This window comes from Salvelinus alpinus, chromosome 21 (genome assembly GCF_045679555.1).
Source record: "Salvelinus alpinus chromosome 21, SLU_Salpinus.1, whole genome shotgun sequence".
Classification (NCBI taxonomy): Eukaryota; Metazoa; Chordata; class Actinopteri; order Salmoniformes; family Salmonidae; genus Salvelinus; species Salvelinus alpinus.
Window position 1 is genome coordinate 28,028,421 of NC_092106.1, and position 11,961 is coordinate 28,040,381.

General features: G+C 45.6%; 1 protein-coding gene across 3 annotated transcripts in view; it reads right to left on the reverse strand.

Moving 5' to 3' along the window:
• The window catches only part of LOC139548168 (seizure protein 6 homolog), a 146,258-nt gene extending 140,648 nt beyond the window's left edge, over positions 1–5,610 (reverse strand). The window contains exon 1 of one of the 3 annotated variants that reach the window (XM_071357626.1): positions 5,211–5,610. In XM_071357626.1, coding sequence (XP_071213727.1) covers positions 5,211–5,283 — 73 coding nt within the window. In that variant the 5' untranslated portion in view covers positions 5,284–5,610. The remainder of the gene's footprint in view (positions 1–5,210) is intronic. The other 2 variants (XM_071357625.1, XM_071357624.1) reach the window with 2 other exon arrangements.
• Positions 5,611–11,961: the final 6,351 nt, after the last annotated feature.

The window sequence follows — 11,961 nt, forward strand, 5'->3', positions numbered from 1 at the left end:
GGAAGGAAGGAAGGAACGGAAGGAAGGAAGGAAGGAAGGAAGGATCAGGAAGGCAAGGAAGGAAGGAAGGAAGGAAGCGAAGGAAGCGCAAGCTGAAGGAGAGCGAAGTGAAGGACAGCCTGAAGGCATCAGGAAGCTGGGTGTAAGTTTATCGCTTATCTCAGGGGCTCCACAATGGTGAGTTTATTCTGAGAATATCAGTGGAATGGCTGAGAAGGGGCTTTTGCAACACTTGCGGCCAGAGTTCACATTGTGAGTTCACACTGATTTTTAATAGCCAGTAATTAGGGGGGAAGGAAGTTAAAAAAGCTGAGCAGAGCTCGATTATGATTTATTTTTGCATGCATGTGTGTGTGTTTGCGTGCATACACACACACACAGACAGATAAAGTGTTTGCGTGTTATATGGAGAAAAACAACCACTACAATTAGAAGAGATTACTGATTGTGACATATTCAGGTCTAGCTCAGAGTTCCGACATGGGAAGCTAAACTAAAACATCAAAGACAGCAAAAATGAGGGCTTCATAATTGGACACTGTGCCAAGCCTCGGACATCAGACCTGGCTTCAGATTGATGTAGTTTGTTCTGATATTCCAATACAGAATGATTGACAATGACTTCAAATCTGAAAAATGTATAATCTCTAACACTGATTTTCTTTCTTTTACACACACATACACACAAGCTCGTTCTCAAACCTAACCTTCCCCCCACTTCTGGGTGTCTGGGGTGATTTATCATTGCAAAATTAAAGCTGTGCTCTGAGCTCACACAGAACAGGGATTACAGGCGGGAGCTTTAGTTCAATTCACTACATTACATGCATACTTCCTATGTTCTAATCTAATCGATTCAATAAGTTAAAACAGGAGGATTGATTTCTATGTACATGCGTGTGTGTTTCCATGTGTGTGTGTGTGTGTACTCCAAGGGTGCTCATCTATGTGTGTGTGCATGTGTTTGATGTTGTTCTAGCTGTTGCCAGTCTTCCTGCACCAGCCGTTTGTGTCTCTCTCTCCCCTCTCTTTCTCTCTCTCTCTCTCTCCCTCTCTTTCTCTCTCTCTCTCCCTCTCTATCTCAAATAGCCATGCTGATCTCCCATCAGATCTGTGTCAGTAGATGACAGAGGTGGCAATGCAGGGAGTTGCCTCCAGACCCGCAGCCCTCCAGCCCTTCAGTCCCCCAGGTCCCCAGCCCTCCAGACCCCCCATCCCTCCAGCCCTTCAGCCCTCCAGACCCCCCATCCCTCCAGCCCTTCAGTCCTCCAGACCCCCAGCCCTCCAGCCCTCCAATCCTCCAGACCCCCAACCCTCCAGCCCTCCAGACCTCCAGACCCCCAACCCTCCAGCCCTTCAGTCCCCATGGTCTCCAGCCCTCCACACCCACATCCCTCCAGCTCTTCAGACCTCCAGACCCCCAGCCCTCCAGAGCCACAGCCCTCCAGCCCTCTAGACCCCTAGCTCTCCAGCCCTCCAACCCTCCAGCCCCCCAGCCCTGCAGACCCCCAGCCCTCCAGTCCTCCAAACCCCCAGCCCTCCAGACCCCCAGCCCTCCAGACCCCCAGCCCTGCAGACCCACAGACCCCCAGCCATCCAGACATCCAGTCCTCCAGACCCCCAGTCCTCCAGACCCCAAGCCCTCCAGCCCTCAAGTCCTCCAAACCCCCAGTCCTCCAGACCCCCAGCCCTCCAGACCCCCAGCCCTCCAGACCCCCAGCCCTCCAGCCCTCAAGTCCTCCAGACCCCCAGCCCTCCAGACCCCCAGCCCTCCAGACCCCCAGCCCTCCAGACATCCAGTCCTCCAGACCCCCAGCCCTCCAGACCCCCAGTCCTCCAGACCCCCAGCCCTCCAGACCCCCAGTCCTCCAGACCCCCAGCCCTCCAGACATCCAGTCCTCCAGACCCCCAGCCCTCCAGACCCCCAGTCCTCCAGACCCCCAGCCCTCCAGACCTCCAGTCCTCCAGACCCCCAGCCCTCCAGACATCCAGTCCTCCAGACCCCCAGCCCTCCAGACCCCCAGTCCTCCAGACCCCCAGCCCTCCAGACCCCCAGCCCTCTATCCCTCCAGTTCAGTGCCAGGCATTTTTTTTAAATCAGGGCCTCAATCTAGAGAAAATAAACACGGAGCGTGACCCCAAAACTCAGACATGATCAAAACTCCCTTTTCCAGTCCACTGTCCCCCCACTCAGACGTCATGGTGGTGCCAGAGAGTTGTGGGAGGTGTCCGAGCACAGGGAGACGTCTCTCACGGACATTATAAGGGGCAGAGAGGAATAGGATGTTCCTGGGAGAGGGAACTGATTCTCTCCTGTCCCCATTATGATTACAGTCCACCCCGAGAACCATTACCAAGAGGGGATGCTCAAAAGCGGCAGCATCAATGGCCTCATGCGCCCCCTAACGGCCAATACAGACACAGCACTCTGCAGTGTCAATGATAGCTCTGAGATTGTATTGTAATTTTCATTATTATCAGAGAGGAGCAGTAGCATTCTCGCTGTGAACAGACACAAACGGCCACCTCCCTTATGATTCTCAAAAACACACCATAAAACCAGTAGAAACACACAATGTACTTTGAAACAGCATGTTGACATTAGAGCCCATGACACACAACTACACAGGCTTATGCATCCCGCCCTCAATTAATGCAGCCTATGAGATAAATTATATCTATGGACAGATTGTATACACACACAGTGTACAAAACATTAGGAACACCTTCCTAATATTAAGTTGCACCCCCTTTTGCCCTCAGAACAGCCTTAATTCGTCGGAGCATGGACTCTACGAGGTATTGAAAGCGTTCCACATGGATGCTGGCCCATGTTGACTCCAATGCTTCCCACAGTTATGTCAAGTTGGCTGGATGTCCTTTGGGTGGTGGACCCTTCTTGATACACATGGGAAACTGTTGAGCGTGAAAAACCCAGCAGCGTTGCCGTTCTTGACAAACACAAACCGGTGCGCCTGGCACCTAGTACTATACCCCGTTCAAAGGCACTTAAATATTTTGTCTTGCCCATTTACCCTCTGAATGGCACACATACACTATCCATGTCTCAATTGTCTCAAGGCTTACAAATACTTATTTAACCTGTCTCCTCCCCTTCATCGCCACTGATGGAAGTGGATTTAACTGGTGACATCAATAAGGGATCATAGCTTTCACCTGGATTTACCTGGTCAGTCTATGTCATGGAAAGTGCAGGTGTTCTTAATGTTTTGTACACTCATTGACATTGACACAACAACAAAAAAGATGGAGGATTACTGACCAACCTAAAGTCAACCTATATTTACCTATACTCACCCAAGGGAACCTATACTCACCCATTCCTCATCAATTTGTCACCCATTTTTAGCACAGCACAATGCTATCAATTTAATATGGGCTCCTGCTTTTAGCTCACTGACCCTCTCGCTCAGTGCTCAATCTGGACTGATGGAGCCTCACATTAGCTAGAGTGCTTTTACAGGTGCTTCTGTTCTGCAGTAAAGTGCAGCTTCAGAGGTTCAATAGAAGGTGACTGATAAGGACAGGGAGGCCCACGGACCTCTGAGATCATAAGGTCAGGCTGATGACTTGGGATCAATGCAGAATATGATGCAACATTCTCTCTGGAGCCAGGTTTTCCCAGCCGCAGGCATGAAGAAGCCGTAATAGCTATTAGTTTTATGGAATATCGAATACCTATTAGTAAAACACTTGGATCTAAAAATCTGTGTAAATTGGGGTTATAATTGGTTGATGTATTACTTTATCAGGTAAATACTGTATGTGCATGATTCTTCCAAAGTCTGACATCTCATCCCACAACATAGATACCCTCCGTTTTTTTCCTTTGCTAATTTCCTGTTCTATTCTATCAAACATCTCCTCAAAAGTCAATTCAATTGAATGACCAATTTTTGAAATATTCTACAGTATTTATTTTCAATGAGGATTTTACAATTCTTTAATTTGAATTTCAATCATTTCTGATATGACATGAACGGAAATGTAATAGTTTGCACAGGGTCACTAAAATATGGGAACAAATCAGAATAAAACAAATTCAGCAGATTGGACAGAAACGTCTGATGGGTCCGCCATGATCGACGTTGTGTGACATGCATGTTTATGTGAGACTCATGTGAAGTACACCATGGGTGCAAGTCAAGACCAAACCTTTTAATAAATATTTATGTGGGTAGAATGATCAGATGCAGGCCGAGAAAATGTTGTCTGGTTGTCTTCATAGGTTTATTTATTCCTCTTTAACTATCCCAACCCCCCTACCCGTACAGTGCGCAGCAGGATTCTCAATAAGATAAGATAGTACTTTAATAAATGAATGTCGTCAAATCAAAAGCATGTATAGTGCAGCCAGCTGTAAAACCAATGCACGTCAGTGCATGTCATTCCAATGTTCTTAAAACGAATACATCTTCTTTCATGATTAGATCTCCTTTGAACAGATTTTTTAAAACATGAGATAGAAGTTGACACATTATTCATGAATTATTCAAAATGATTGGCCCACTGTGTGGCAAGAATTAATTATATTTCCCATCCATGTAGGTTATAATAATTACCGATTAAAATACACTTCAAAAGGATGATATTTTGAGACTAATTAAGATACATGTACCACACTTTATTAGCCTAAGTTTGTTTAACAGTTATTACAATACTTACAATTATGTAAAGTTTGGATTTGGAATTTGCTAAATTACAATCACTAGTCAATGTATAACTTTTTTAAATTAAATGAATGTGTTTAACTAACCTTATAGCCGATTGCAATTAGTATGGCTTGTTGTGAATTCGTCATTGCAGGCAATAACTAGGCTACTGTATCGCCCAACACTATAAAATATCCTAATACTACAGAAAGTAATAGGCTACAACATCTGCCTTTAATATAACGATATGTATACGTTATATCCTCTCCTCCACATTAATTATTTTAGAATAATTGCCATAACGGTGGAGGGGACCATTTAAACCTCATTAAAGGTGGAAACACGACTGCTAGCCGACTGACCTCCCACAAACACATCTTCATCTTTAGTTTCCCAGATAACCTACCAACAAAAAGGCTCACACATAATTGGGTACAGTGGCACCATAACACCGGCGGGTCGGGAACAGAATTGCATTGCAATACACATGTGCATAAGCGACCAAATAGCCTTCCGTTATATTATTGAGAATCTTACCTTTAGCGCCTATGTCAGTCATCATTGCAAAGAGAACCATCAGAACGACTATGTAATCTCGTGCGGCGCTCATGCTTGCTTTCAGTAGTGGTCCTCTGCTAATAGAAAGGAATGTCCTTGGGATCAACACTTTTCCTTCAAATGAAATAGAGACTGCTCGTGCACCGCAAAAGCCACTTGCTGTGAGACCTCGGGATCGCACACTGCGCAGCACGGGCGCTCCACTGAGAGCTATGTTCTCAAGTCGTTATCAGCTGATAGACAGAGACTGTTCAATTTCAACGTTCGCTAAATCGATAGATAGATCGTTGGGTATGCCGTTCTCTTTCTTCAAGTCAGCGCACCACCGTCGTTTCAGCACTGCGGACAGCTCCTAGCGACAGCAACTGGAACAACTGAATTCAGAACCATGGAAAGTTTGTGCCGTTACCATACATAATGTAATACTACCCTCGTGTAAATGACCTCCATATGACAATGGATGTGTTTAGTTCATTACCTTTGATTGCAACATCAATTGACAAATCGACTACACCCGTTTTCAATCGATTACAAACTCACAATTACTGTGAACGCTAACAGTCTTGTTAACAGGCACAATGTAGCACTAGCATTACAATGAAAACATCATGTTGCTCCTATTTGTAGAACTGTAAATACGTTGTTCATGTTATTCGTGAAAAAGTATTAGTATTTCGAGTTTCTCATTAGTATGTGGCACTCTGGAAATAGATACATCTGCGAGAGAGAGAGAAAGAGAGAAAGAGACAGTAGACGGATGGGTTTATGGAAATAATATAGAATTGTTAAGTGATGCTGCAGTGCTAAGGTATTGGGATTGGTATTAATTGAATGGTAATGCAGGTTGCCATTCTTCTGTGTGTTTCTTCTAGGAGTGTATCGGTTTCTGGGGGAATGTCCTTTCTCCTGAAACCTGTTTACTGTTTGTGGGACCATACACTGGGTACACTGCCTCAGATTCATAACCATTCAAAGCCTGTTAATGAAACTAGCAATTTAGGCTAAATAGAAGGACATTTTTGAAGACCTTAATCTCTAAAGCTCTTGATGTGTAGTAGATTCTTGCTAAAAAGTATATCTTGCCTCATGTTGGATTTGTTTTTCCAGGCTTTGTGTGTGTGTGTGTGTGTGTGTGTGTGTGTGTGTGTGTGTGTGTGTGTGTGTGTGTGTGTGTGTGTGTGTGCGTGTGTGTGTGTGTGCGTGTGCGTGTGTGTGGGTGTGTGTGTATTGTATACTGATCAAAAATAGAAACGCAATATGTAAAGTGTTGGTCCCATGTTTCATGAGCTGAAATAAAAGATACCAGAAGTTTTCCATATGCACAAAAAGCTTTATGTCTATCAAATTTTGTGCACAAATGTATTTAAATCCCTTTTAGTGAGCATTTATCATTTGCCAAGATAATCCATCCACCTGACAGGTGTGGCATATCAAGAAGCTGATTGAACCGCATGATCATTACACAGGTGCACCTTGTGCTGGGGCCAATAAAATGCCTCTAAAATGTGCAGTTTTGTCACACAACACAATGCCCCAGATGTCTCAAGTTTTGAGGGAGTGCATAGTTGTTTTAGGGAATTTGGCAATATGTCCAACCAGCCTCACAACCGCTGACCACGTGTAACCACGCCTGCCCAGGACCGCCACATCTAGCTTCTTCACCTGTGGGATCGTCTGAGAACAGCCACCCGGACAGCTGATGAAACTGTGGGTTTGCACAACCGAAGAAAAGCGTCTCAGGGAAGCTCATTTGCGTGCTCGTCGTCCTACACCAGAGTCTTGACCTGACTGCAATTCGGTGTCATAACTGACTTCAGTTGGCAAATGCTCCCCTTCAATGGCAACTGGTACGCTGAAGAAGTGTGCACTTCACGGATGAATCCTGTAACGGCTTTCTTCCTGGGATGAAGGAGAGGACCAAAACGCAGCGCGGCTAGTGTTCAACATGATTTAATAAAGAATATATGAGAACACTACAAACAACAAAACAAGAAATGTGAAAACCGAAAACAGTCCTATCTGGTGCAGAACACAAAGACAGAAGACAACCACCCACAATCCCCAACACAAAACAAGCCACCTATATATGATTCTCAATCAGGGACAACGAATGACAGCTGCCTCTGATTGAGAACCATATTAGGCTGAACACAGAAATAGACAAACTAGACACACAACATAGAATGCCCACCCAGCTCACGTCCTGACCAACACTAAACAAGCAAAACACACAAGAACTATGGTCAGGACGTGACAAATCCTGTTGTCAGCTGTACAGGGCAGATGGCAGACAGCTTGTATGGCGTTCTGTGGTCGAGCGGTTTGCTGATGTCAACATTGTGAACAGAGTGCCCCATGGTGGTGGTGGGATTATGGTATGGGCAGGGATAAACTACGGACAACGAGCACAATTGTATTTTATTGGTGGCAATTTGAATGAACAGAGATACCGTGACGAGATCCTGAGACCCATTGTCGTGCCATTCATCCGCCGCCATCACCTAATGTTTCAGCATGATAATACACGACCCCATGGCGCAAATATCTGTACACAATTCCTGGAAGCTGAAAATGTCTGTGTTCTTCCATGGCCTGCATACCCACCAGACATGTCACCCGTTGAGCATTTGTGCGATGCTCTGGATCGATGTGCATGACAGCGTGTTCCAGTTCCTCCTAATATTCAGCAACTTCGCACAGCCAACGAAGAGGAGTGGAAATGGTGGTCACACCAGATACTGACTGGTTTTCTGATCCACACCCCTACCTTTTTTTTTAAAGGTACCTGTGACCAACAGATGCATATCTGTATTCCCACTCATCTGAAATCCATAGATTAGGGCCCAATGAATATATTTCAATTGACTGATTTCCTTATAGGAACTGTAACTCAGTAAAATCGTTGAAATTATTGCATGTTGCGTTTATACTTTTGTTCAGTGTATTTTGTAAATTGTGTGTATGCAGGACTCCTTTGCGAAAGAGACTATGGTCTCAATGCTGTCAGGTAGCCTAGCGGTTAAGAGCATTGGGCCAGTAACTAAAAGGTCACTGGTTCAAATCCACAAGCTGACTAGGTGAAACAAATCTGTCGCTGTGCCCTTAAACAAGGCAGCTAACCCTAGTTGTTTTGGATAAGAGTGTCTGCTAAAAGACGTAAATGTAATGTAAAATGTGTATGCCTCGCTTTATTTCAACGGAGGGTGCTGCTAAATGTAGCACTGAACGAGAGTGTCATGCTGTGCGGACACAGAGCAGCCGAGTCCTCTGGGTAACTGATCTCACTGGCTGTGTTTGAATGGGAACTTATTCACTATATAGCGCTATAGGGAAAAGAGGGCTATTTCAGACGCAGCTACTGTCTTAGTTTGTATGTGTCGACCCTCAGCTATCGATTGTCTCACCATGAGAATGATTATGGTATGGTGTTTTTACTGAGACAACATTAGACTCCAAAAACGAACACATTTATGCTGTGACTCAAACTAGCCTCTGGCATAGAAACTAGATTTACATTCTCAATGCTGGCCTTGCCCACAAAATCAGCTATAAGTAGCCACACACACACACACACATACACACACACATTGTAAACAAATATGCTCATACATACTCAAATAGTACCAATAGGATTATACTCAAAAGATGGAACTATGAATAATTGTATTCAAACTATATTCAAATTATGCGCAAGAGTTAAATCTTATTTCACACCATCTGATACATTTAAATACTGCAGTTTCTACAATCCTTTCCTGTATGCTCATTCCTCCACAACAATAGTTTTCTCTTTGTCAATTTGTGTAATGTCTTGAGGAATCTAATAAGCCCAACATCGCATTGTGCCAGTCATGGTTTAGCTCTGAGCTCAGGGAGTTAGCTGTCTTTAGAGGTTGCTCTGCTCTGGTTCTGCTGAAATCCCACGCTCTCCACTCAAAGTCTGCCAGTCACACTGTCACTCACTGTCCCAGCGTAGACAGCAGCCATTGATACAGAAAATCAAATCACATACCAAAGCTCTTCATTGTGTGCTTTGGTGAAAGGCTGCAAAAGGCTAGGAGACAGAAAACCATCACAGTAAATATCCAAGGTTTTGGACTTAATTGCTTTTTAGATCATAGGGTTGACCAACGCCTGGGTGACCAACTACAAAAGTAGGCCTTGTGTTATATTGTCCAATAAATAAATCAGATCCTTATACTCATCCTGCAAGTAACACTAATTAACTCATCCCATTGGCTTCATGATCTTTAATTGAATGCAAAATGGGAGTAATACTGGCACCAAATACCTCCCCTCCCTCCCTCCATTACCTCCCTTCCTCCCCCCTCCCCCTCCTCCACTCTTCCCTTCCTCCCATACCCCCTACCCACTCCTCCCCTCCATTCCTCCCCCCTTCCTCCCCTCCCCTCCCCCCCCCCCCCCTCCCCACTCCTCTTTCCCTCCCCTCTTCCCTTCCTCCTATATTAAAGCATCTCTCCACCTTCAGGGGCCTATTTGTCTTAATAAGGAAAAGTGTCCTTGCCAGCTCTATTAGACATCCATCCCCTGAATACATTTCCATTCTGCCCCAAGGATAGATCCCAGTCGCTTCCTTCCTGATGAAGGTATTCTGGCTGCGCAGTCTGTCTGGCACAACAAGGGAATAAGGAAAAAAGAGACAAAAAACTATCTAATCAAGGTTTTATTCGGCATGATATGCTATGTGGTATAAATAACTTGTTTTCTTTATACCTCAATACAGACACGGCCAGCTTTCTAAGTGGAATACGAAGTATGTACATAACATATCAAGGTGAGACAGTGAGAATCAGTAGGGTTTTTGAGATGTTGATGTTTCTGGTCATAGCATATCATGTACCAATTCCTTTTATTATGTTGTTCATCCATTCATCCATTTATAGATTATAAAATAAAGACTTTAAATTTACATATTCTAACAATTTGTATGCTATATCCACAACTAGTTTTCAATTCGTCAAAAATGTTTAGCTGTTTGAACAGTCCAACTACGCGCTGCTCAGTGAAGAGCTCTACTAATTCTTCCCTCTCTCAGCGTGAGGCAGACAGACTGCACCTTGACCAGGTGTGAGCTGCATAACCAAGACTCCCCTCACCAACCCCGTTGTCACACTACTATCAGTCAAGAGAGAGGAACTGTCTGGAGTCCCCTGTCTCTGATTCAGAGGTGGAAAGAGAAGGGAAAGACACAAGGCCTCAGACACAGATCCTCATCCTCTGGCTCTCTTCCTGCCACCACTCCCACCTCCACACTCCTTCTCCAGGGACACATTCATCTCCACCACCCCCACCTCCACACTCCTTCTCCAGGACACATTCATCTCCACCACCCCCACCTCCACCCTCCTTCTCCAGGGACACGTTAATCTCCAACACCTCCACCTCCACCCTCCTTCTCCAGGGACACATTCATCTCCACCACTCCCACCTCCACCCTCCTTCTCCAGGACACATTCATCTCCACCACCCCCACCTCACCCTCCTTCTCCAGGGACACATTCATCTCCACCACCCCCACCTCCACCCTCCTTCTCCAGGGACACATTCATCTCCACCACCCCCACCTCCACACTCCTTCTCCAGGGACACATTCATCTCCACCACCCCCACCTCCACACTCCTTCTCCAGGGACACATTCATCTCCACCACCCCCACCTACACACTCCTTCTCCAGGGACACATTCATCTCCACCACCCCCACCTACACACTCCTTCTCCAGGGACACATTCATCTCCACCACTCCCACCTACACACTCCTTCTCCAGGGACACATTCATCTCCACCACCCCCACCTACACACTCCTTCTCCAGGGACACATTCATCTCCACCACCCCCACCTACACACTCCTTCTCCAGGGACACATTCATCTCCACCACCCCCACCTCCACACTCCTTCTCCAGGGACACATTCATCTCCACCACCCCCACCTACACACTCCTTCTCCAGGGACACATTCATCTCCACCACCCCCACCTACACACTCCTTCTCCAGGGACACATTCATCTCCACCACCCCCACCTACACACTCCTTCTCCAGGGACACATTCATCTCCACCACTCCCACCTACACCCTCCTTCTCCAGGGACACATTCATCTCCACCACCCCCAACTCTTATTTAATTTTTTAATTTGGAATTTAATGTAATATCTTATGTTGTTCTTGTCTATTACTGTTCTGTACTTTGTCATGTATTTGTACGTTTTATGTGGACCCCAGGAAGAGTAGCTACTTCATGTGCAGTAGCTAATGGGGATCCTAATAAACTAAACTAAACCACCCTCCTTCCCTGGGGACACATTCATCTCCACCACCTCCACCTCCGCCCTTCTTCCCCGGGACACATTCATCTCCACCACCTCCACCCTTCTTCCCCGGGACACATTCATCTCCACCACCTCCACCCTTCTTCCCCGGGACACATCTCCGCTGGCCAGATATTTGCTCTGCCGACGTCCGTGTGCTTGGTCTCCCAGATAAATGCAACGGGAAGCAGAAACCATTTAGCTTGGGGGAATGGAGAGCCTTGCACCATGGCGACACCTGTCTCAAAGAATAATTGTTTCACATGGCGCTTCTATGTATGCTGACTGGTTCAACAACAAAACATAGAAGAAAAAAATGTGAATTGGTTGGTAGAGGATGAAAACCACTGAACCTGCAACTTCTGCGCTCAAAACTCATTTGTTTCAAATAAATACACT